This window comes from Bombina bombina, chromosome 6 (genome assembly GCF_027579735.1).
Source record: "Bombina bombina isolate aBomBom1 chromosome 6, aBomBom1.pri, whole genome shotgun sequence".
Taxonomy (NCBI): domain Eukaryota; kingdom Metazoa; phylum Chordata; class Amphibia; order Anura; family Bombinatoridae; genus Bombina; species Bombina bombina.
This window is the reverse complement of record NC_069504.1, coordinates 881,186,487-881,213,728: the sequence shown is the minus strand read 5'-3', so window position 1 is coordinate 881,213,728 and position 27,242 is coordinate 881,186,487. Positions and strand designations below refer to the sequence as shown.

Below are 27,242 nucleotides of genomic sequence, written 5' to 3'. Positions count from 1 at the left end.
GCTGATGGAATCAGCCAATCAGAATATAGTTCAATCCGATTGGCTGATCCAATCAGCCAATCAGATTGAGCTCGCATTCTATTGGCTGATCGGAACAGCCAATAGAATGCGAGCTCAATCTGATTGGCTGATTGGATCAGCCAATCGGATTGAACTATATTCTGATTGGCTGATTCCATCAGCCAATCAGAAAATTCCTACCTTAATTCCGATTGGCTGATAGAATCCTATCAGCCAATCGGAATTCGAGGGACGCCATCTTGGATGACGTCCCTTAAAGGAACCGTCATTCGTCGTCTAGTCGTCGGAAGAAGAGGATGGATCCGCGCTGGAGGTCTTCAAGATGGAGCCGGTCGTCATCGGATGGAAGAAGATAGAAGATGCCGCTTGGAGAAGATGTTTGCCGGTCCGGATGTCCTCTTCTTGCCGGATAGGAGGAAGACTTTGGACCCTCTTCTGGACTTCTTCAGTGGATGTCTAGCCCCCGCTTGGGTTGGATGAAGATCTTGGAGCCAGGACGGATCGGTGAACCTGGCATGGTGAAGACAAGGTAGGAAGATCATCAGGGGGGTAGTGTTAGGTTTATTTAAGGGGGGTTTGGGTTAGATTAGGGGTATGTGGGTGGTGGGTTGTAATGTTGGGGGGGGGTATTGTATGTTTTTTTTTACAGGCAAAAGAGCTGAAATTCTTGGGGCATGCCCCGCAAAGGGCCCTGTTCAGGGCTGGTAAGGTAAAAGAGCTTGTAATATTTGTATTTTAGAATAGGGTAGGGAATTTTTTATTTTGGGGGGCTTTGTTATTTTATTAGGGGGCTTAGAGTAGGTGTAATTAGTTTAAAATTGTTGTAATATTTTTCTTATGTTTGTAAATATTTTATTATTTTCTGTAACTTAGTTCTTTTTTATTTTTTGTACTTTAGATAGTTTATTTAATTTTATTTATTTGTAGCAATTGTGTTTAATTAATTTATTGATAGTGTAGTGTTAGGTTAATTGTAGGTAATTGTAGGTAGTTTATTTAATTATTTTATTGATAGGGTAGTGTTAGGTTTAATTATATCTTAGGTTAGGATTTATTTTACAGGTAAATTTGTTATTATTTTAACTAGGTAACTATTAAATAGTTCTTAACTATTTAATAGCTATTGTACCTGGTTAAAATAATTACAAAGTTGCCTGTAAAATAAATATTAATCCTAAAATAGCTATAATATAATTATAATTTATATTGTAGCTATATTAGGATTTATTTTACAGGTAAGTATTTAGCTTTAAATAGGAATCATTTATTTAATAAGAGTTAATTTATTTCGTTAGATAAAAATTATATTTAACTTAGGGGGGTGTTAGTGTTAGGGTTAGACTTAGCTTTAGGGGTTAATACATTTATTAGAATAGCGGTGAGCTCCGGTCGGCAGATTAGGGGTTAATAATTGAAGGTAGGTGTCGGCGATGTTAGGGAGGGCAGATTAGGGGTTAATACTATTTATGATAGGGTTAGTGAGGCGGATTAGGGGTTAATAACTTTATTATAGTAGCGCTCAGGTCCGCTCGGCAGATTAGGGGTTAATAAGTGTAGGCAGGTGTCGGCGACGTTGTGGGGGGCAGATTAGGGGTTAATAAATATAATATAGGGGTCGGCGATGTTAGGGCAGCAGATTAGGGGTACATAGGGATAACGTAGGTGGCGGCGGTTTACGGAGCGGCAGATTAGGGGTTAAAAGTGTAATGCAGGGGTCAGCGATAGCGGGGGCGGCAGATTAGGGGTTAATAAGTGTAAGGTTAGGGGTGTTTAGACTCGGGGTACATGTTAGAGTGTTAGGTGCAGACGTAGGAAGTGTTTCCCCATAGGAAACAATGGGGCTGCGTTAAGAGCTGAACGCTGCTTTTTTGCAGGTGTTAGGTTTTTTTTCAGCTCAAACTGCCCCATTGTTTCCTATGGGAGAATCGTGCACGAGCACGTTTTTGATGCCGGCCGCGTCCGTAAGCAACTCTGGTATCGAGAGTTGCATTTGCGGTAAATATGCTCTACGCTCCTTTTTTGGAGCCTAACGCAGCATTTGTTTGAACTCTCGATACCAGAGTTAAATTTATGGTGCGGCCAGAAAAAAACCCGCGGAGCGTTAACAGCCCTTTTACCGCCGAACTCCAAATCTAGGCCTTAGAAAATAAGCAAAACTGTCCTAAGCCCTGAATGCAGAGCAGAGAGTGAAACCAGCACACCATGACAATAAGTAATAAAGTTAAACTGACACTGTATATAATATGTATATCCCCTTATTGGTCCAAACCAACATGGAGATAAAAAACAACAAAAACGAAAAACTTCCCATCTGAAAGAGAAAACCTCCTGGTAGCATAGGGTAGCATACCCCATAAGGAATATCATCTACCTCCCCTTAATCAGCCACTGTTTTTTATTTTCACTAACTAAATGCAACAAATATATACCCCCCACTGATCTAGCACAGAGCGATGTCGCGCCAAAAAGGACCAGCGGCGGGAAGGTTAACCCCCGCCCCTGGATCTCACATAGCAAGTGCTCCCCATACAGTCAAGCACAATAAACCTGAAATATGTCCCATAACATTTAAGACAGCATGCAGCACCATGCCCAATGTAAAGAAAATCCCCTGTGACACGCACCCACATGCACAAGTATAGCAGCCAAACTAATAAAAGCACTGCAATGGCAGCGAGTGTTTTTTTTATGGCACCCTGAGAATAAAAGGGGGGCATGTATCCCACGTGTCAGTAACCAAACTGTAAGCTAGTGAGTACCAGGCAATCTAAGGGAAAAGAGGGGAGTTCAAGCATAGTCTAACTGTAACAACAAGCAGAGCTGCATGAAATCAATTAGGAGCCGTTTCTGTCACTGTCCCCTCAGTTAAACTGCTCTGTATCCCCATAAAGGCATATGGTCTGTGCAGCCCTAATGCCCCTAGAGTCACTACTGCAAATACTGGTGCACCTCTATCACATATACAAACACCCAAATCCTCAGACTACAAATCCCCGTGTCCTATGTCCCAGCACTAACAACCCCATGCACGCCACTAACATCCTCTTACCACTCTCAGTCTGCTGCTCCAAACTAATCCTGTGAGAGACAAGACAGACTCTCTAGTGCTGCAGAGGCTGACGCTGCAGATTCAAGCACGGACCCAGTGCAGGGAAAACCCCCTCCTCATTAGAGACAATAAATACCTTGCATACCAACTCAGCAGTTGAATGGAAGCAAACTGTGAAATGTCCCCTTGTCAGTCAGGCAATAAAGGCAGAAAATACATTAACAGCCGTGCCTGTGAGGGGAATAACAGACAGTCACACTAATCTAAACTCTTCCAACACAGATAATGTCCCCGAGCTCAAGGAGTGGGATTAACCCCTAATGTGCTTAGACCCTCTACCCATGAAGGATAAGCAATTACCTTAAGGGCTCCAGCTGCAGGGGCAGGATCATGGCACACAAGACAAAACTTCTTGCTGTCATGAAGAAGATGTTTTCTCTACTCCTACAAATAACAATCTGCTGGTTTTCCCGCTCAGCCCACATCTTTAACACTTTGCCTACAGCTCCTCCTATAGCACCTCCTACCCCATATAGGGCCTCTTCCTCCCAGGTCAAAGCTCCCTCCATCTACGCTTTGCTGCCTACAGGAGCCACTGAAACAGGTTAGTGATTTACTTTCTGTTTTAACATTCCTTTTATCACTCCTGAATCTCCCTCTCCTGTTCTCTAGCTGTCCAGCATACTACCCTCCTATTTTAACCCTTTCCTCTCTCTCCTTCCTTCAGAATAAATTCCCCCTTAACTTGTTCCGTCCCTAGGTAGGTCCTACACTTTCCTTCATGCTGCTTAAAGGGATAGAAATGCTAAAATGTAAAATTTAATTTTAAACACCGCTGTACATGCATAGCTATTTTTGCCTAGTGATTAAAATTAATGTTAAACTTATTTTTATTAATGTGTGTGCTTGTGTATGTGTGTGCTTCTGTATGTGCGTGCCTTTGCATGTGTATTCTTGTGTGTGCGCTTGCGCATGTGTGTGCTTGTCTGTGCATGTGTGCTTGCGCATGTGTGTGCTTGTCCATGTGTGTGCTTGTTTGTGCTTGTGCGTAAGCTATACTTGTGCGTGTGTGTGTGTGTGCTTGTGCGTGGGGGGGCTCAACTTGAAGATTTTTCGCCAAAGGGAGGCCCAATGTGCAAGACTTTGAAAACCTCTGCTTTAGATAATCTCACCTGAACGGAGAGGTTTTGAATATCAGGGCTTAAAAGAGAACATGTTTTAAAAGCTTTGCCACAGACTCATGTTTTAGGATATTGTTATTATAAGTTGTTTATTTTAAATGCAACTGCAACATATTCTTTATATTTTTATTATAATTATCCTGACAATACTCAAGTGAAAGCATCATTCTGTAACTATTTGAATCCCTGGTAAGACCTGAACTTTAGTATGGAGTGGAGTTCTGGGGACCATTTTTAAAAAAAGACATTGCAGAATTTGAAAAAGTCAAGAGAAGGGCCACAAAACTAATAAGGGTAATGGAGGAATTAAACTATGAATAGGGGTTTACCAAACTGGGTTTGTTTACTCTAGAAAAAAGGCGCTTCAGAGGTGATATGATTATTTAATACAAATATATTCAAACCCATATACAGAGTTGGCGGATGCGCTGTTTATTCCAACGCAATTGTTTCTGACAAGAGGTCACACTTTAAGGCTAGGGGAAAGACGGTTTCATCTACAGAAATGTAAACCCCTTTTCTTTCCTAAGATATGGAGAGTCCACAACGTCATTCAATTACTACTGGGAATATCACTCCTGGCCAGTAGGAGGAGGCAAAGAGCATCATAGCAAAGCTGTTAAGTGTCACTCCCCTACCCATAATCCCTAGTCATTCTCTTTGCCTCTGTCAATGGAGGAGGTGAAGTTTGGTGTCTGAAGAAATTAATTCCTTTTTCGGGTACTTTTCCCTGCAAGCAAGGATTTGGGTTTAACTGAGTCCACGTCAATCTCTTCAGTAGAGTAGTGGTGGCTTTTAAGCAGTTAGGAAGTTGTGAGGTAGTCCTTGCTTTGTTTCCTAACACATTGCTGCCCATGGTACAGAATGCCAGAGTTGGTTACTCTGTTCTTTCTTTTTCTACAGGTCTCTGTAAGGAGTATGTGTCCTTTCACGCCTTGTGAGCTGTCTTCCTGCCAGACAGCTAGACTGCAGGTAAGTGCTTTTGTCTTCTAGGTCTTGGAGAATTGCACTTCAGAAGAATGTCATATGCAGTAGATGGGGACATTTTTAAAATCCTTTATACAGGATTTTCTTTGGCAGTGGGCAGGCACAATATGTATGTTGAAACTAGGGATTAATCTTCCCTTTATTGGGACGTTTTTCCTCTTTGGGCTAATTTTGTTGAAATACTTGATTAGTATGTGTGTGGTTTATGTTTTATACAGGGATTTATGTATAAACTTAAAATATGGCAGTTGGTTTTCATTGCTTGCTTAGCTAGAACAGGCTAACTGACTGCTTGAGCGTTTGTGTAAATTTAGCTCCGGTGTTGTAGGCGGGCTGATTGGTTTATTATTTTAAAGAATTTTTGCATAACGTTAAGGGGCTGTGATATTAAAAATTCTTAAAGTGACAGTGTATTTAATAGTTAGTATTATGGACATAGAAGACTCTATCGGCTAGATTTAGAGTTTTCTCGGTAATGACCCGCGTAGCTAACGCTGGCTTTTTTTCCCCCGCACCTTTTAAATACCGCTGGTATTTAGAGTTCACAGAAGGGCTGCGTTAGGCTCCAAAAAGGGAGCGTAGAGCCTAATTTACCGCCACTGCAACTCTCAATACCAGCGGTGCTTACGGACGCGGCCAGCTTCAAAAACTTGCTCGTGCACGATTCCCCCATAGGAAACAATGGGGCAGTTTGAGCTGAAAAAAAACCTAACACCTGCAAAAAAGCAGCGTTCAGCTCCTAACGCAGCCCCATTGTTTCCTATGGGAAAACACTTCCTAAATCTGCACCTAACACCCTAACATGTACCCCGAGTCTAAACACCCCTAATTTATTAACCCCTAATCTGCCGCCCCCGCTATCGCTGACCCCTGCATATTTTTTTTAACCCCTAATCCCTATGTACCCCTAATCTGCTGCCCCTAACACCGCCGACCCCTATATTATATTTATTAACCCCTAATCTGCCCCCCCCCCAACGTCGCTGCTACCTACCTACAATTATTAACCCCTAATCTGCCGACTGGACCTCGCCGCCACTATAATAAATGTATTAACCCCTAAAGCTAAGTCTAACCCTAACCCTAACACCCCCCTAAATTAAATATAATTTAAATCTAACGAAATAAATTAACTCTTATTAAATAAATTATTCCTATTTAAAGCTAAATACTTACCTGTAAAATAAATCCTAATATAGCTACAATATAAATTATAATTATATTGTAGCTATTTTAGGATTAATATTTATTTTACAGGCAACTTTGTATTTATTTTAACCAGGTACAATAGCTATTAAATAGTTAAGAACTATTTAATAGTTACCTAGTTAAAATAATTACAAAATTACCTGGAAAATAAATCCTAACCTAAGTTACAATTAAACCTAACACTACACTATCAATAAATTAATTAAATAAAATACCTACAATTATCTACAATTAATCCTAACACTACACTATCAATAAATTAATTAAATACAATACCTACAAATAAATACAATTAAATAAACTAAATATTTAATAACTAAAGTACAAAAAATAAAAAAGAACTAAGTTACAAAAAATAAAAAAAATATTTACAAACATTAGAAAAATATTACAACAATTTTAAGCTAATTACACCTACTCTAAGCCCCCTAATAAAATAACAAAGCCCCCCAAAATAAAAAAATGCCCTACCCTATTCTAAAATAAAAATAGAAAAGCTCTTTTACCTTACCAGCCCTTAAAAGGGCCTTTTGCGGGGCATGCCCCAAAGAATTCAGCTCTTTTGCCTGGAAAAAAAAACATACAATACCCCCCCCAACATTACAACCCACCACCCACATACCCCTAATCTAACCCAAACCCCCCTTAAATAAACCTAACACTAAGCCCCTGAAGATCTTCCTACCTTATCTTCACCACGCCGGGTATCACCGATCGGTCCAGGCTCCGATGTCTTGATCCAAGCCCAAGCGGGGGCTGAAGACGTCCATCCTCCGGCTTAAGTCTTGATCCAAGCGGCGGCTGAAGAAGTCCATCATCGGGCAGAAGTCTTCATCCTATCCGGGCAGAAGAGGAGATCCGGACCGGTAGACATCAACCATCATCCAAGCGGCATCTTCATTCTTCTTCCATCCGAAGACGAGCGGCTCCATCTTCAAGACCTCCGGCGCGGATCCATCCTCTTCTTCCGACGTCCTAACACAGAATGAAGGTTCCTTTAAGGAACATCATCCAAGATGGCGTCCCTCGAATTCCGATTGGCTGATAGGATTCTATCAGCCAATCGGAATTAAGGTAGGAAAATTCTGATTGGCTGATGGAATCAGCCAATCAGATTCAAGTTCAATCCGATTGGCTGATTGGATCAGCCAATCAGATTGAGCTTGCATTCTATTGGCTGATCTGAACAGCCAATAGAATGCGAGCTCAATCTGATTGGCTGATTGGATCAGGAAATCGGATTGAACTTGAATCTGATTGGCTGATTCCATCAGCCAATCAGAATTTTCCTAACTTAATTCTGATTGGCTGATAGAATCCTATCAGCCAATCGGAATTCAAGGGACGCCATCTTGGATGACGTCCCTTAAAGGAACCTTCATTCTGTGTTAGGACGTCGGAAGAAGAGGATGGATCCGCGCTGGAGGTCTTGAAGATGGAGCCGCTCGTCGTCAGATGGAAGAAGAATGAAGATGCCGCTTGGATGAAGATGTCTACCAGTCCGGATCTCCTCTTCTGCCCGGATAGGATGAATACTTCTGCCCGATGATGGACTTGTTCAGCCGCCGCTTGGATCAAGACTTCAGCCGGAGGATGGATGTCTTCAGCCCCCGCTTGGGCTTGGATCAAGACTTCAGCCGGAGGATGGACGTCTTCAGCCCCGCTTGGGCTTGGATCAAGACATCGGAGCCTGGACCGATCGGTGATACCCAGCGTGGTGAAGATAAGGTAGGAAGATCTTCAGGGGCTTAGTGTTAGGTTTATTTAAGGGGGGTTTGGGTTAGATTAGGGGTATGTGGGTGGTGGGTTGTAATGTTGGGGGGGTATTGTATGTTTTTTTTTCCAGGCAAAAGAGCTGAATTCTTTGGGGCATGCCCCGCAAAAGGCTCTTTTAAGGGCTGGTAAGGTAAAAGAGCTTTTCTATTTTTATTTTAGAATAGGGTAGGGCATTTTTTTATTTTGAGGGGCTTTGTTATTTTATTAGGGGGCTTAGAGTAGGTGTAATTAACTTAAAATTGTTGTAATATTTTTCTAATGTTTGTAAATATTTTTTTATTTTTTGTAACTTAGTTCTTTTTTATTTTTTGTACTTTAGTTAGTTTATTTAATTGTATTTATTTGTAGGTATTGTATTTAATTAATTTATTGATAGTGTAGTGTTAGGTTTAATTGTAGATAATTGTAGGTAGTTTATTAAATTTATTTATTGATAGTGTAGTGTTAGGTTTAATTGTAACTTAGGTTAGGATTTATTTTCCAGGTAATTTTGTAATTATTTTAACTAGGTAACTATTAAATAGTTCTTAACTATTTAATAGCTATTGTACCTGGTTAAAATAAATACAAAGTTGCCTGTAAAATAAATATTAATCCTAAAATAGCTACAATATAATTATAATTTATATTGTAGCTGTATTAGGATTTATTTTACAGGTAAGTATTTAGCTTTAAATAGGAATAATTTATTTAATAAGAGTTAATTTATTTTGTTAGATTTAAATTATATTTAACTTAGGGGGGGTGTTAGGGTTACTTAGCTTTAGGGGTGAGGTCCGGTCGGCAGATTAGGGGTTAATAATTGTAGGTAGGTGGAAGCGACGTTGGGGGCGGCAGATTAGGGGTTTATAAATATAATATAGGGGTCGGCGGTGTTAGGGGCAGCAGATTAGGGGTACATTAGGGGTACATAGGGATAACGTAGGTGGCGGCGGTGTGCGGTCAGCAGATTAGGGGTTAAAAAATTTTAATAGAGTGGCGGCGATGTGGGGGGACCTCGGTTTAGGGGTACATAGGTAGTTTATGGGTGTTAGTGTACTTTAGAGCACAGTAGTTAAGAGCTTTATGAACCAGCGTTAGCCCAGAAAGCTCTTAACTCCTGACTTTTTTCTGCGGCTGGAGTCTTGTCGTTAGATTTCTAATGCTCACTTCAGCCAAGACTCTAAATACCAGCGTTAGAAAGATCCCATTGAAAAGATAGGATACGCAAATGGCGTAGGGGGATCTGCGGTATGGAAAAGTCGCGGCTGCAAAGTGAGCGTTAGACCCTTTCCTGAATGACTCTAAATACCAGCGGTAGCCCAAAACCAGCATTAGGAGCCTCTAACGCTGGTTTTGACGGCTAACGCCAAACTCTAAATCTAGGTGTATGTCTTTTGACAAATACTTGTTATGCCTAGAGGCACAAATTGTATGCAATTCTGTGTTGCATGCTTAGCTAGAACACTTCAATTTAAAGATAATGTCTCACAGGATGATGCTGTTCAGGCAATGCCACAGCTTTCTCCTCAAATGTCCCAAGCCTCTATGGTGTCACATACAGTGCCCTGCAGTTCCTTTCAGCCTCCTGGAGGAGTTTATTTGCCTGCAGATTTTGTTGCACATGTATCTCCTGCATTATCTGCTTTTTCCTATGCTGGGAAAATGCAAGAGGAAAATTAGACATTCAGATAGTAAGGTTTCTGTTCCACCTACTGCTACGCAGGTTGCCCTCCCTCATAAGTCTGATGAGAAGGATACGTCAGTAGCCTCTGAGGGCGAAATCTCAGATTCAGACAGTATTATTCCTTTATCTGATACTGAAGAAGTAAACTTCAGATTTAAGTTTGAGCACCTTTGTGTACTGTTAAAGGAGGTATTGGCTACTTTGGACAACTCTGATACTTCTGTCTTTGTCAACCCTAAGAAGTCTAGTAAACTTAATAAATACTATGATGTTTCACAGAGATTATTTCACAGGAATGGGAGAAGCCAGGGATTCCTTTCTCCCCATCTCCCTGTGCTGTTGCTGACTCCATTAAAGATTCTTGGTGCACGGTGCCTAAAGTAGAAGGGGCTATTTCTACTCTGGCTAAGAGAACTACGACCCCTAGAGAGGATAGCTGCTCCTTTAAGGATCCCATGGACAAAAAGCTGGAAGTTTATTTGAAGAAGATGTATGTTCATCAAGGTCTTCAATGGCAACCTGCAGTTTGTATTGCCACAGTAGCAAATGTGGCATCTTATTGGTGCAACGCCTTGTCTGAATCAATTTTAGTAGAGACTCTGTTGGAGGAGATACAATATAGGATTAAGGTTCTCAAACTGGCTAATTCCTTTATTTCTGATGCTAACATGCAAGTTATTAGACTGGGAGCCAAGATGTCTGGCTTCACTGTCCAAGCCCGCAGGGCATTGTGGCTAAAATCTTGGTCAGCTGATGTTACCTCTAAGTCCAAGTTTCTGGCGCTTCCTTACAAGGGTAAGACCTTGTTCGGACCTGGTCTGGCAGAAATAATTTCTGATATCACGGGTGGAAAAGGGTCTTTTCTACCGCAAGATAAGATGAACAGACTCAAAGGACGTCAAAGTAATTTTCGTTCCTTTCGTAACTTCAAAGATCAAAAGTCTTCCTCTCCCTCTTCCAAGCAGGTGCAGTCCAGGTCTTCTTGGAAGCCCAATCAGTCTTGGAATAAGGGGAAGCAATCAAAGAAACCCTCAGCTGAGTCTACGTCAGCATGAAGGGTCGGCCCAGAGTCCGAGATCTGATCAAGTAGGGGGCAGACTTTCCCTGTTTTGTCAAGCGAGAAGACGAGATGTCCCAGATCCTTGGGCTGTGGACATAGTATCTCTGGGTTACAAAATAGAATTCAAAACTTTCCCTCCCGGGGTAGATTCCACCTCTTGTGGTGCCAAAAAAGAGTGAACTTTTTGACCCATTTTAGACCTAAAGTGCCTCAATATGTTTCTCAGGGTACCGTCCTTCAAAATGGAAACCATTTGTTCCATTCTGCCTTTGGTCCAAGAGGGTCAGTTCATGATGACCATAGACCCGAAGGACGCGTATCTTCATGTTCCCATCCAAAGGGATCATTACAAATTCCTGAGATTCGCCTTTCTAGACAAACACTTTCAGTTTGTGGCTCTTCCATTTGGCCTTGCCACAGCTCCCAGAATTTTCTCAAAGGTTCTGGGGGCTCTCTTGGCAGTGATCAGGTCCCAGGGATTTGCAGTGACGCCATTCCTGGACGACATATTAGTTCAGGCGCCATCTTTTCAACAAGCAAACTCTCATATAGAGCTCTTGTTGTCTTTTCTATGTTCCCACGGTTGGAAATTGAATCTGGAAAAGAGTTCCCTTGTTCCAGCTACAAGCGTGGTGTAATGCTCGTGGGATATTCCACTATCAGACCAAACTTGGCCAGTAGTCTTCTGATCCCGGCGTCAAGTTGGAATGATAGGGAATATCCCAGAGCAGAGAAAGTTCACAATGAGGTAAACAGTACTCACACTATGCAGGGTAGTCTTTGGCGGCAGCAGGTAGGAATCAGCGGTTAGGCAGTTCAAGGGTAAACCACTTGAAGGAGTGAAACAGACAGGATAGTCTCTGATGGCAATAGGTAGGAAATCCAGTGGTAAGGCAGTTCAAGGGTAAATCAATAGAATGGTCAGGCAGGCAGAGTTTGGAAATTGAATAGCAATCCAATATTTTAGGGTTAAAGCAAGCAGAGTAGTCAAACAGGTAAAGTTCATCAATGGTAAAGCAATCCAGCAATTTAGGGGTTAAGGCAAGCAGAGTAGTCAAACAGGCAGCGTTCATCAACAGTTCAGCAAACCAGCAATTCAGGGGTTAAGGCAAGCAGCGTAGTTAAACAGGCAGAGTTAAGCAGTTCCCATTACATTTCTTGCTAAACACAGAATTCATAGATATAATTGTTTGTGTTAAATGGGTCAGCTTTGTATTTGTTTAACGTAAGTTCAATTGACAGCTTCTTATTGTACATCAAGTAGGATCTGTATAGGATGAACTCAATGGCCTGTCTTCTTTCAACCTCATCTACTATGTTACTATGAAGGTTAATTCACACACATATTTATTCAACAATGCTTCTTTATTAAAACATTTAAGATTATGTTACAAACAATTAGATATAAATATTTTACAGAGCTTGTCTGATCTGGAGTTGCAGTCTGTAAACATTCATTTAAATAAAGATAAAAAAAAACACATTTTTGTGGATAATTTAAGTTTTGACATAGCACTTTATACAATAATCTTTCAAAAGATATGGCATCTTGTTTAACCTCTTAAGGACATATGATGGAATTTTTCCGTCATAAAACAATTGAGCAAACTGAAAGCTGTGTCCTTAAAGGGTTAAAGTGCTCATCTGTATGTTCATATCAATAATAATAAATAAACAATATAAACTAACTGCAACTATCTTAAATAAGATGCAACATTTCTTTTTTCTTCATTTTATAAGATTTTTGTATGGACATGTGATATAGAGTAAATGATTTTTAATGATTTGATATACAGAATAACAAACTGAGTTATAGAGAGACCTAGGTGTTATAGGAACATGTTAAATCAGTAAGGATGCATTTTATGCAGAGGTTTTAGGAAGGTAATTAAAGGGACACTGAACCCAATTTTTTTCTTTTGTGATTCAGATAGAGCATGCAATTTTAAACAACTTTATAATTTACTCCTATAATCAAACTTTCTTCATTCTCTTGCTATCGTTATTTGAAAAAGAAGGCATCTAAGCTATTTTTTTTGTTCAGAACTCTGGACAACACTTGTTTATTGGTGAGTGAATTTATCCACCAATCAGCAAGAAGAACACAGGTTGTTCACCAAAAATGGGCCGACATCTAAACTCACATTCTTGCATTTCAAATAAAGATACTAAAGGGACACTGAACCCAATTTTTTTATTTTGTGATTCAGATAGAGCATGAAATTTTAAGTAATTTTCTAATTCTAATACTCCTAGTATCAAATTTTCTTCATTCTCTTGGTATCTTTATTTGAAATGCAAGAATGTAAGTTTAGATGCCGGACCATTTTTGGTGAACAACCTGGGTTGTTCTTGCTGATTGGTAGATAAATTCATCCACCAATAAAAAAAGTGCTGTCCTGAGTGCTGAACTAATAAAAAAGCTTAGATGCCTTCTTTTTCAAATAAAGATAGCAAGAGAACAAAGAAAAATTGATAATAGGAGTAAATGAGAAAGTTGCTTAAAATTGCATGCTCTATCTGAATTGCAAAATAAAAATTGGGTTCAGTGTCCCTATAAGTTAAACAATATGTATTACAATAGTATATGTAATACAGTGCACTAGAAGTAATTATAGATAAACAGATGGAATAATAAGAAAGTTTAATGGTTATACAATGCAAAAAGAGGTGTTATAAAGGAAAGACTGAAAGGAACATTTTAGAGGTTTTAAAGGGATGTGATTTCTACAACTATAGGATAAATTATAGCCAGGGTGTCTTTGCTTTAGTGAGATGGGATCTACTTTTTGTGAAGTTTGTTACAGTGATGTAATTATGTATATACTGAACATTAATAGCTTGGATGTGAACTTTATTGTCATTTAACACAGTTAATAATAATATAGTACTGAATCACTCTTTTTAAATTAAAGGGAGATGAAACCCAAATTCTATCTTCATGATTTAGATAGAGCATACAATTTTAAACAACTTTCCTTTCCAATTTACTTCTATTATCTAATGTGCTTAATTCTCTTGGCATCCTTTGTTGAAAAGCATATCTAGATAGGCTTATGAGCTTGAAGCTAGCTGCTGATTGGTGGCTGAACTTGTATGTCCATTTTCATTGGTTTACAAATGTGTTCAGCTAGCACACAGGAATGCATTGCTGCTTATTCGATAAAAGATACCAGGAGAATGAAGCAAAATTGATAACAGAAGTAAACTAGAAAGTTGTTTAAAAATGTATAATCTATCTGAATCATGAAAAAAAAAATTGGGTTTCATGTCCCTTTAAGGCCCAGGTAGTTTTGTAGAATACTTGTGCAAAATACATTTTTAATTTGAGCCCTTTTTAGGAATACTGACTGAGAGGGAAAAGGGAGAATCACACAACAGTCTTGTGACCTACTGATCAGCACTTAGACATCTACTGGTAGATCCCACCTACCCTTTGGGCACACCTGAATTATAGGGTGGAACTGTATAAAGTAACTGGATCATTTACAAAAAAGGCTTTGGATCAAAAATATGAATTATATACATCATTATTGGACCTATAAGTTACATGGGATGATAGCACACATTTATACAGAGAAAATGTGTCAGTGTTCTTCACAGGACCTTTAAAGCGGGTACACCACCCGGCTGATTTTACTGACCACCCGGCTTAAATGTTAGCCAATATTAAGCTAAAATTAGCTGATGATAACATTTTTAAATTGTTATTGCACATCATCATTAATTACATTTATGTTAAATTATGCGATTCATTTGTGCTTTTGATATCTGAAAATGATATAAGATTAGAAAATATTACACTGTCCCCACCTGGCTATTTTATAATGCCACACAGCTACTTGATAATGACACATGGCTGGCAATTCTTTTTGTGAAGAACACTGTGTGTGACTAAATGACTAAGGGCCAGATTACAAGTGGAGCGCTAAATATCGCTTGCGATCAAGTGATATTAGCGCTCCACTTTGTAACACCAGCACACGATAATGTGCGCTGGTATTACCAGTTAAATGCAATGTCAACACGAGATCACATTCACATTGCTAGGAAGCATTGCGCTCACAAAAGCACACTTCCATAGGCTCCTCACTCAGCGATGGGCACTTCCATAGGCTCCTCACTCAGCGATGGGCACTTCCATAGGCTCCTCACTCAGCGATGGGCACTTCCATAGGCTCCTCACTCAGCGATGGGCACTTCCATAGGCTCCTCACTCAGCGATGGGCAGCATTTTTATATATATATATATTTGTATATAATTATAAACCTATATGTTTATATGTTAATAGGTGTATTATAGATCTCAATGTAAAGGCACTTTTCAACACCACACTTACACCAACTTTAGACCCCAAAACTGCCTAGTGCAGTTGTTTTTAATTTAAAAAAAAAAAAAATCTATGTTTTTATAAAAAACTACAATGCCCTCTATTTTTAGGGCATTTGGGGCAGAAAATTAATCAGAGATCTAATCTCTGGTTAATTTTCAGAGCGCTAATTGCTACCGCAAGCTTGCGGTAGCAATAACCAGCCACTTGTAATGACTGATTAATTATTGCGCTCCTACAAATGGGCAGATTTGCCCGTTTGCGGGAGCGCAATAATTTAGCGCTCCACTTTTAATCTAGCCCTAAATGAGAGAGTAATTTAAAGGGAATTGTTAAGTGAAGAAATGTCAGGAAATAATACAAAGTTACTGAACAATTAGTCTAGGCATCTGCCTGGTCCACTCTTCTAAATCCAACCTATAAATCAAGTTTGGTGGATATAAGCCCTTTTTTGAAGGTAATATCTTTTTAAAAAATTTTAATCCAATGAAGTTCACCACTTCTAATGGGTTATTGTTAAATTAACTACCCTAGTTGGATTTAGATGTCTTAAAGTTCAGTTAAACTGGAGCAAGGTTGTCATGCAATGGTTACTTTAGAGGGGACAGGAGTTAGAGGATTCAGGGATATGGTCTCTTCATTGCTGTCTTCGATTTTAGGTGGTCTCTTTGGGGTGAATGTCCCCTTTACCGTCCCATCCACGGCATCTTTCACCTGTGGAAATTCATAGTTGTTAATACTGAATGAGCCATTTATCTAAATGTCTAAATGATGCAACTTTAGAATATTCTAATGATCATAAATCATGAAAATCCTAATGACAACATAGTTATGTACATTATAAGTTATGATGGAAACCTACATAAAATCATATGTTTGAGTGCAAGTTTACAAGGTGTCACACAACCAATGCTTTATTGCATACATTTACACTGTGTGCAGAATTATTAGGCAAGTTGTATTTTTGAGGATTAATTTTATTATTGAACAACAACCATGTTCTCAATGAACCCAAAAAACTCATTAATATTAAAGCTGAATATTTTTGGAAGTAGTTTTTAGTTTGTTTTTAGTTTTAGCTATTTTAGGGGGATATCTGTGTGTGCAGTTGACTATTACTGTGCATAATTATTAGGCAACTTAACAAAAAACAAATATATACCCATTTCAATTATTTATTTTTACCAGTGAAACCAATATAACATCTCAACATTCACAAATATACATTTCTGACATTGAAAAACAAAACAAAAACAAATCAGTGACCAATATAGCCACCTTTCTTTGCAAGGACACTCAAAAGCCTGCCATCCATGGATTCTGTCAGTGTTTTGATCTGTTCACCATCAACATTGCATGCAGCAGCAACCACAGCCTCCCAGACACTGTTCAGAGAGGTGTACTGTTTTCCCTCCTTGTAAATCTCACATTTGATGATGGACCACAGGTTCTCAATGGGGTTCAGATCAGGTGAACAAGGAGGCCATGTCATTAGATTTTCTTCTTTTATACCCTTTCTTGCCAGCCACGCTGTGGAGTACTTGGACGCGTGTGATGAAGCATTGTCCTGCATGAAAATCATGTTTTTCTTGAAGGATGCAGACTTCTTCCTGTACCACTGCTTGAAGAAGGTGTCTTCCAGAAACTGGCAGTAGGACTGGGAGTTGAGCTTGACTCCATCCTCAACCCGAAAAGGCCCCACAAGCTCATCTTTGATGATACCAGCCCAAACCAGTACTCCACCTCCACCTTGCTGACATCTGAGTCGGACTGGAGCTCTCTGCCCTTTACCAATCCAGCCACGGGCCCATCCATCTGGCCCATCAAGACTCACTCTCATTTCATCAGTCCATAAAACCTTAGAAAAATCAGTCTTGAGATATTTCTTGGCCCAGTCTTGACGTTTCAGCTTGTGTGTCTTGTTCAGTGGTGGTCGTCTTTCAGCCTTTCTTACCTTGGCCATGTCTCTGAGTATTGCACACCTTGTGCTTTTGGGCACTCCAGTGATGTTGCAGCTCTGAAATATGGCCAAACTGGTGGCAAGTGGCATCTTGGCAGCTGCACGCTTAACTTTTCTCAGTTCATGGGCAGTTATTTTGCGCCTTGGTTTTTCCACACGCTTCTTGCGACCCTGTTGACTATTTTGAATGAAACGCTTGATTGTTCGATGATCACGCTTCAGAAGCTTTGCAATTTTAAGAGTGCTGCATCCCTCTGCAAGATATCTTACTATTTTTGACTTTTCTGAGCCTGTCAAGTCCTTCTTTTGACCCATTTTGCCAAAGGAAAGGAAGTTGCCTAATAATTATGCACACCTGATATAGGGTGTTGATGTCATTAGACCACACCCCTTCTCATTACAGAGATGCACATCACCTAATATGCTTAATTGGTAGTAGGCTTTCGAGCCTATACAGCTTGGAGTAAGACAACATGCATAAAGAGGATGATGTGGTCAAAATACTAATTTGCCTAATAATTCTGCACTCCCTGTATTGATAATAGTAAATCTTCCCTCACGAGGCTACAATCCAAGAATGTCTGTAAATGGATAATCATGATAAGTTTATCATACAGAATCCAAGTAGACCTCCATGTGGAATTGTTTTTTTCCATCTCCATATCATACTTATGGGGGCAGTTTTATGAGAGATGTAAAAATAATGGTTCTTTGAAGGGCATCATATAATTCAGTAGTTTGGCATTTTATAGCAAAGTTAGTGTGACATTTGCATCAATTGACATTTTTCAATGTTACCACAAATGGTTAATGGGACATTCTGATGCATAGATGATGTGCTCTTGTTTTTAGAGTATGGAATCTTTGTATTACTGACCCTGGGAAACTAAGGCCTAGATGACAAGTCAAGCACAACTGATAACGCAAGGTGTGTTATTTTGCGCAGGCTTTTCACGAAAAATAACGCTCCATAAAGTATTGCAAGTTGTTGGTTAAAAAGTTTGGTGTTTCCTGTACTTTGAATAGCAAGCCAAAAAGGGCAGTAGTGCACTGTTTGGGCTCAAGTCATCTGTTAAGTTTTGAGCTCCCATGTTATCCTAAATAATTTTGTCTTTGTTAGCGCCTTTGAAAACAAGGTATTAAGGGCCCAATGGTTGTATTAAGGGCCCAATGGTCTAAAGGTCTCGGGGCTGGAGAGATTATTAGATAATGCACACAAGTACTTCTATTTTCCTGGTGGAATGATCTAAAGCCACTTTTTACCCTGAAAACAGGGTGTCTCATGTAGGGCCGTATACTGCATTTTCACATGGGAAGGAAATGCATAATCTAGGTAGAACATTAAATTTTAAAGAACTTTCCAGTTTACTTCTACTATAAAATTAGCTTAATTCTCTTGGTATCGTTTGTTGAAGGAGCAGCAATGCACTACTGGTTTCTAACTGAACACATGGATGAGTGAATGACAAACGGTGTATATAAACAGCCACCAATCAGCATCTAGAACCTAGGTTCTTTGATGCTCCTGAGCTTTCCGAAAAATACTTTTCATCAAGGGATAACAAGAGAAGGAAGCAAAGTAAATAATAGAAGTATATTGGAAAGATGTTTACAATTGTGTGCTCTGTCTGAATCATGAATGTCTAATTATGACGTTTAAGCTGATTTACAGTTGCTATTCCTTTAGATAATTATGATAAACAGCCATGCAATAAAATGTGTCTGTAGATACTGTCATGGTGCTACAACAACAGAAGGTTACCTCAGTCAAGGAGACTACTCCAACAAGACGTCCTGTACCCGTGACATAGGCCTTGCGAAGACCCAACAGATTAAACAAATCATAGCACTGAAAAGAAACAAGAACAAAGAAGTTTAGTCGTGTCTGTCTATCAAAGCCAACATATACATCACTTTATGTTTAGCATTTCTTTCAAGCAAGGTCTTTCCCCTATGACCACTATTCAGGTTTTAATGTAGTTTTGTCTATTTGACTTGACATTTACTAACATTTGTACTATTGTCTTTGTATCTGATTCAATATGATAGCACTGTATTTTGAATGTTTGTTCTATGGTAAGAGCAGTTTTTCAAAATGTAGTTTGAAATGTGTTGGTTCAATACATAAAAAGCTTTACTATTACAAAAAAAGTAACAGACAACCAAATAAACAAGTAAAAATGAAAATATTATAGAGAGAGAAATATGAAATCTTTCCCATGCATAGAGCAACATTCAAAATTTCCATTGTTGGAGTTCATTAAATATATAAATATGATATGAAATTGTTATTTATTAAAGGGATACTAAACCCAATTTTTTTTCTTTCATAATTCAGCTAGAGCATGCAATTTTAAAGGGACAGTATACTCCAAATTTCAATTGCCGTTTTTCAATATGCAACATGTATTTAAGTAGACTTTCATTCATCAAATTATGCAAAACCTTTTTTTTAGTTATCTAATTTAGATTGAAAGTTGTACCGCTTGTGTATTCACAGTCTGCCTTCTCTACCGCTGCTTTTTTTCATCTAATTCAAGAATGTACATTTACCCAATAACGTTAATATCGGTCGAGCTATTTACCTTGTTTGCCAGCGCGTGCACAGTGACTTCATCTTCTCCTGCTTTCGTTCTGCGCATGCCCCCAATTAGACGTCCACGCTAAGCGTTCGATGCTTACAATATTGCATCTAATAGATCACGCTCATTGCGCAGTGGATTCTAGTAAAGACGCATCTCTCGCTAACAGTAATCTATCCGCTCTCCATCCTGACCATAAACAGGTATAATAATCTCACTGATAGCTAATTATCCAAATGAATCCATTCATTGTATTTGATTCACATACTATCATGTATACACATAATTTTTCAGACCCATATGTCAAAAAATAAATATTCAGTAGAATTATAGGGAAGTAGAGATGACATACACACGAGCGTGATCGAGCTTTTGTGGGAGGATAGAGTTACGTCACATCATTTACATGTGGGAAGTACAGAGTAAGTCTATACCGCCCACATTGGAGACGCCGTGGAGGGGTTGGAGAACGGACAAAAAGAAACGGTTAGGATGCAAAAATAAAAACGGAATAAAACAGGTTTGAAGCTATTTTATCGATAAATGCACTATGCGATTAGATTCTAAGTATATATAGGAGTTTATACTTATCTTTAATATCGACTGAGTTTACTGACCCTTTAATCAACTTTCTAATTTACTCCTATTATCAATTTTTCTTCGTTCTCTTGCTATCTTTATTTGGAAAGCAAGAATGTAAACATAGGAGCCGGCACCAACATTTTTTAGTTCAGCACCTAGGTTCCAATAGCTGATTGGTGGCTAAATGTGGGAAGTACAGACACACACCTATAAGTGCCGGTGTTCTAAAGTAAGTTGTCTACCGCGTAGGAATGTGACTACCTTGTCACTTCCGGTGACGTGTAAACAGCTGCTGGATTATTGTGGCGCTCTCTGCGCATGCAAACAGCTGTTTAAGACAGAATAGGTGACAACTTACTTTAGAACACCGGTGTGCTAAAGTAAGTTGTGTACCGCGTATGAATTGCCGCCTGATCGCTCTGTCCTTCTCTCCATAACACAGATTTTATTTTGCAATAATTTTGAAATAGTTTTTACTTGCTGTATTTAGTTTCCTTTTTGCCGTTCTATACCTTTATAGCAATATCTCAAATTAATCAACGCTGTACCGTGCTGTATTTTTGTGTTTTCTGAATCATCATTTCCTAAAGCCTCCAATATAATCCTCAGACGTTTTTACATCATTATGAATTATCTTCTTGCTTCCACCAATGTCTAATTAGCTCCGACTGAAGTCCTTATAACAACTCCTGGAAACGAAACTCCCGTTACAGTCCCATGGCTATTGCTCTGTTTTGATTGCATTTTCTATGTAATTTAATGGGTTTAAATATTAAAAACAAAATAAAGTTACACAATTAAGTCTTATTATTGCACAGGTTGCTACTATTGTTTAAAAACGAATCAATTAGACATTGGTGGAAGCAAGAAGATGATTCATAACGAGGTAAAAACGTCTGAGGATTATATTGGAGGCTTTAGGAAATGATGATTCAGAAAACACAAAAATACAGCACAGTACAGCGTTGACTAATTTGAGATATTGCTATAAAGGTATAGAACGGCGAAAACGGAACTAAATACAGCAAGTAAAAACTATTTCAAAATTATTGCAAAATAAAATCTGTGTTATGGAGAGAAGGACAGAGCGTTCAGGCGGGAATTCCTACGCGGTAGACAACTTACTTTAGAACACCGGTGTTCTAAAGTAAGTTGTCACCTATTCTGCCTTAAGCAGCTGTTTGTAGGAGGTTGAGCCTCCAGTGAGCGCTGTTTATTGTGCCTTAAACATGCGCCACAACCCTCCAGCAGCTGACTACACGTCACCGGAAGTGACGCAGTAGTCAAATTCCTATGGTAGACATCTTAATTTAAGACACCGGCTCCTTTTGATGTTTACCATATGCAGAGTGGATTGATCCACCCCTGTTACAGCACTCTGGGCTAGAGGGAGGTACCCTCTTGTTTGAAGCATTGTACTTGGAGCTGGAGGACGCATTTACTGGGGTGTTGTTAAAGGGGTAGAAAGGTAAAAATTTAAATGTGCATGGGTGCATTTCAATTTGAAATAGAAGCATTTTAGCTATTTACTTTCATTAGCAAACATGCTTCTGTAAAAGTTATTACTATTTTTCAGGGGCATACGCACATATCCTGCGAGGGCCCATACAACAGTATTCAAACACTAGAGTCAGCCGTGGCTTACGTGACACAATTAAATCTTCACAGACACAATACACACCATCTTCAGCTCACTGAACTTGAATACTGGTGCGCGGCCCTCACAGGATATGTGCGTATGCCACTGAATTACTTTTACTAGAATCATTTTTGCTAATGGAAGTATATTTAAAAAATGCTGCTATTTCAAACTGGAACGTACCCATGCACATTTCACTTTTGAACATTCTATCCCTTTAAAGGGACACTAAACTCAATTTTTTTCTTTCGTGATTCAGATAGAGCATGCAATTTTAAGCAACTTTCAAATTTACTCCTATTATCAAATTTTATTCCTTCTCTTGGTATCTTTATTTAAAATGCAAGAATGTAAGTTTAGATGCCGGCCCATTTTTGGTGAATAACCTGTGTTATTCTTGCTGATTGGTGGATAAATTCATCCACCAATAAAAAAGTGATGTCCAGAGTTCTGAAACAAAAAAAGAAGCTTAGAGGCCTACTTTTTCAAATAAAGATAGCAATAGAACAAAGAAAAATTGATAATAGGAATAAATTAGAAAGTTGCTTAAAATTGCATACATTTGGGTTCAGTGTCCCTTTAAGCCCCAAGGGATGTAACAAAACTGAATATAATATCAATCTTGTAGAATTAAAACAGCTAGTACTGTGTACTGCCCAAGTTGATAACATACACTACAATTACATTAATCTATCATAAATAGAATGAATAAATATTGTAATACTCTGAGGCAAATTTACAAAATTACAAAATAATCAGCAAGAGGTGTCCAACCCCACACAGATACTAATCAGTTTAATTATGTTCACTCCACAAGCAGGTAATGTTAATATGACTGGAACAACAAACAGAGGCTACCAGGTTTTAAGATATTGGTTAGATAAATTAATAATAAAACAACAATGTGTAAAGTGTATCCAGATTATATTAGAACAACAACAAACTGCTTCTAGTAATATGAAAACCTAGTCAGTAATTCATACAATGTCAGCATAATAGCACACTAGGAGACCATTTATTTAAAACACCCTATGAGGGATATTCATCAAGCTGTCAACTATGCAGCATTCAACGGCACCAATACACTCACCTAACATCGCGGCTGCAGACCTGAATACGCTCTCCTTATATATAAAAAAAGCAGTCAAAAAGCTGTGCACCAAGTACAGGGCGATGAGCAGTGGACTGTTGTTAACTAACAGTCATCAATCTCGCTGCTATTCGGCTTTTTCCCAACTTTATTTATACCCTGTCACTAAACACCGTCACTATACTAAAATGTTTAACCCCTATCCCGCCGCTCCCGGACCCGCACAACTAAATAAAGTTATTAACCCCTATCCCTCCGCTCCTGGAGCCCACTGCAACTCTAATAAAGTTATTAACTCCTATCCCGCTGCTCACGGAGCCCACACTGCAACTCTAATAAAGTTATTAACCCCTATCCCGCTGCTCCCGGACCCCTCCACAACTAAATAAATGTATTAACCCCTAAACCCCTGGCCTCCCACATCACTACCACTTACTAAACCTATTAACCCCTAAACCACCAGCCCCCCACATCGCCATAAACTAAATTAAGCTATTAACCCCTAAACCTAACAACCCGCTAACTTTACATTAAATATTAACTCATCCCTATCTTATAATAAATTTAAACTTACCTTTAGAATTAAAATATACTATATTAAACTGCTAATTAACCTACCCTAACTATTATCCTACAATTACATTAATCTATATTAAACTATTAATTAACCTACCCTAACTAGTATACTAAAATTACATTAAACTATATTAAACTATGAAATAACCTACCCTAACTGTTATACTAAAATTACATTAAACTATATTAAACTATTAATTAACCTACCCTATTATCCTACAATTACATTAAACTACTAGTTAACCTACCCTAACTGTTATCCTACAATTACAATTAACCATATTACATATTTAAAAATCTAACCCTACTCAAATTATTTAAATCTACAATAAAGAATTACTAAGTTACAAAAAAATAACAACTAAGTTACACAAAATGAAAAACATTGTTACAAAAAATAAAAAATAAATTATCAAATATTTAAATTAATTACACCTTATCTAATAGCCCTATCAAAATAAAAAAGCCCTCCCAAAATAAAAAAAAACCCTAGCCTACAATAAACTACCAATGGCCCTTAAAAGGGCCTTTTGCGGGGCATTTCCCCAAAGAAATCAGCTCTTTTACCTGTAAAATAAAATACAAACACCCCCCAACAGTAAAACCCACCACCCACAGAACCAAACCCCCCAAATAAAAACCTACCTAAAAAACCTAAGCTCCCCATTGCCCTGAAAAGGGCATTTGTATGGGCATTGCCCTTAAAAGGGCATTTAGCTCTTTTTCAGCCAAAATTCCCTAACCTAAAATTAAAACCCATCCAATAAACCCTTAAAAAAACCTAACACTTACCCCCTGAAGATCCACTTACAAGCGGGCTGAAGTCTTCATCCAACTGGGCAGAAGTCTTCATCCAGACGGCATCTTCTATATTCATCCATCCGGCGCGGAGCGGCTCCATCTTCAAAACATCCGGGGTGGAACATCCTCTTCTTACGACGTCTCTTGAAGAATGAAGTTTCCTTTAAATGACGTCATCCAAGATGGCGACGCTTACATTCCGATTGGCTGATAGAATTCTATCAGTCAATAGGAATTAAGGTGGAAAAAATCCTATTGGCTGTTGCAATCAGCCAATAGGATTGAGCTTTCATCCTTTTGGATGATCCAATCAGCCAATAGGATTGAGCTCACATTCTATTGGCTATTCCAATTAGCTAATAGAATGCAAGCTCAATCCTATTTGCTGATTGCAACAGTCAATAGGATTTTTTCCACCTTAATTCCTATCAGCCAATTGGAATGTAAGAGACGCCATCTTGGATGACGTCATTTAAAGGAAACTTCATTCTTCAAGAGATGTCGTAAGAAGAGGTAATTCTAAAGGTAAGTTTAAATTTATTATAAGATAGGGATGAGTTAATATTTAATGTAAAGTTAGCGGGTTGTTAGGTTTAGGGGTTAATAGCTTTATTTAATTTATGGCGATGTGGGGGGCTGGCGGTTTAGGGGTTAATAGGTTTAGTAAGTGGTAGTGATGTGGGAGACCAGGGGTTTAGGGGTTAATACATTTATTTAGTTGCAGTGGGATCCGGGAGCGGAGGGATAGGGGTTAATACTTTTAGTTAGTTGCAGTGGGCTCCGGGAGCAGCGGGATAGGGGTTAATACATTTATTTAGTTGCAGCGGTGTCGGGGAGCGGCGGGATAGGGGTTAATATATTTATTCAGTTGTGGTAGGGTCCGGGAGCGGCAGAATAGGGGTTAATAACCTTATGTAGGTGGTGGCGATGTCGGGGCGGCAGATTAGGGGTGTTTAGACTCTGGGCTTATGTTAGGGTGTTAGGTGTAAACGTAACTTTTATTCTACCATAGAAATCAATGGGATATCGGGCAGCATCGATGATGAGCTTTCGCTGCTTTCAGACTCCCATTGATTCCTATGGCATCCGCGGCCTCCAGGGTGGCGGATTGAAAACCAGGTACGCTGGGCCGGAATAGTGGTGAGCGTACCTGTTAGAAATTTGTTAACTTGCAAAAGGTGTCAGATAGTGGCGAATTTGTATTCGGAATATCTGTAATGACATAAGCATCGATCTGTGTCGGAATAAGACCGGCGGATTGTATGTTACGTCACAAATTTCAACTTTTACCGGTCTGTAGGGTTTGATAAATAGGTCGAATCAGGTTCGCCACAATTACGCTGCGGAATTCCAGTGTATTTGCGGTTGACGGCTTGATGAATAGGCCTCTATATGTTTTCAAAGGGGATCTGTTTATATTCACAGTAAATAGTTTTGTACTATACATAGATTATATTTGATTCATACACAAGCATACATATAATTGTACAATGAATGCTGTTAGATTCTATAGAATGGAAGCAAGCTATAAAATGGAATAATGCTGCTGTTTCCGCACGAGCCTTCTGGCTCATCAGAAACAGGAGTTAAGAAGCTGCGGTCTTAAGACCACTGCTCCTTAAAGTGAAGGTAAACTTAGATGAATGAAAGGCCGTTTTTTAAAAATACTATTAAAAACAGGGGCACTTTCATTCATCAAAGTTTACAAATACAAATCAGCTGTTTTGATTAAAAACTTACCTTTTTTTCTTTACACAGCCAGAGCAGCTTCCCTCTCCTGGAAATCCTCTCTTCACACGTCAGCAATGACTAATCCGGCTTCCTCCAATCACAGCATGGCCTCAGGCAATGGCCACCCTGGGGGAAAAACCGTGATTGGAGGAAGCCAAATTAGTCATTGCTGACATGTGAAGAGAGGATTTCCAGGAGGGGGAAGCTGCTCTGGCTGTGAAAAGAAAAAAAGGTAAGTTTTTAATCAAAATGGCTGATTTGTAAACTTTGATAAATGAAAGTGCCCATGTTTTTAATAGTATTTTTAAAAAACGGGCTTTCATTCACCAAAGTTTACCTTCACTTTAACTCGTCCGCCTGCTCTGAGGTGGTGGACAGCAATCCGCCTGATCGTATACGATCGGGTTGAGTGACACCCCTGCTAGCGGCTGATTGGCTGCGAATCTGCAGGGGGCGGCATTGCACAAGCAGTTCACCAGAACTGTTTGTGCAATGTTAAAGGAACAGTCAAGTCCAAAAAAAACTTTCATGATTCTATTAGGGCATTTTATTTTAAACAACTTTCCAATTTACTTTTATCACCAATTTTGCTTTGTTCTTTTGGAATTCTTAGTTGAAAGCTAAACCTAGAAGGTTCATATGCTAATTTCTTAGACCTTGAAGGCCGCCTCTAAGCTGAATGCATTTTGACCACTAGAGGGCGTTAGTTTATGTGTTTCATATAGATAACATTGAGCTCATGCAAGTGAATGTACCGAGGAGTGAGCACTGATTGGCTAAAATGCAACTCTGTCAAAAGAACTGAAATAAGGGGGCAGTCTGCAGATGCTTAGATGCAAGGTAATTACAGAGGTAAAATGTGTATTATTATAACTGTGTTGGTTATGCAAAACTGGGGCATGGGTAATTAAGGGATTATCTATCTTTTATTAATACAACAAAAATTCTGGTGTTGACTGTCCCTTTAAATGTCGATAGTGTATGCTGTCGGCATTTAGCGA

At 39.0% G+C, this 27,242-nt stretch overlaps 1 protein-coding gene across 4 annotated transcripts in view; it reads right to left on the bottom strand.

Annotated features, from left to right (window-relative positions):
- Positions 1-12,295: 12,295 nt before the first annotated feature.
- The window catches only part of LOC128663841 (chloride channel protein ClC-Kb), a 437,573-nt gene continuing 422,626 nt past the window's right edge, over positions 12,296-27,242 (bottom strand). For all 4 annotated transcript variants that reach the window (XM_053718370.1, XM_053718371.1, XM_053718372.1 and 1 more), the window contains 2 exons: positions 19,003-19,089; positions 12,296-15,994 (listed from right to left, as the gene is read on the bottom strand). In XM_053718370.1, coding sequence (XP_053574345.1) covers positions 15,860-15,994; positions 19,003-19,089 — 222 coding nt within the window. In that variant the 3' untranslated portion in view covers positions 12,296-15,859. The remainder of the gene's footprint in view (positions 15,995-19,002; positions 19,090-27,242) is intronic.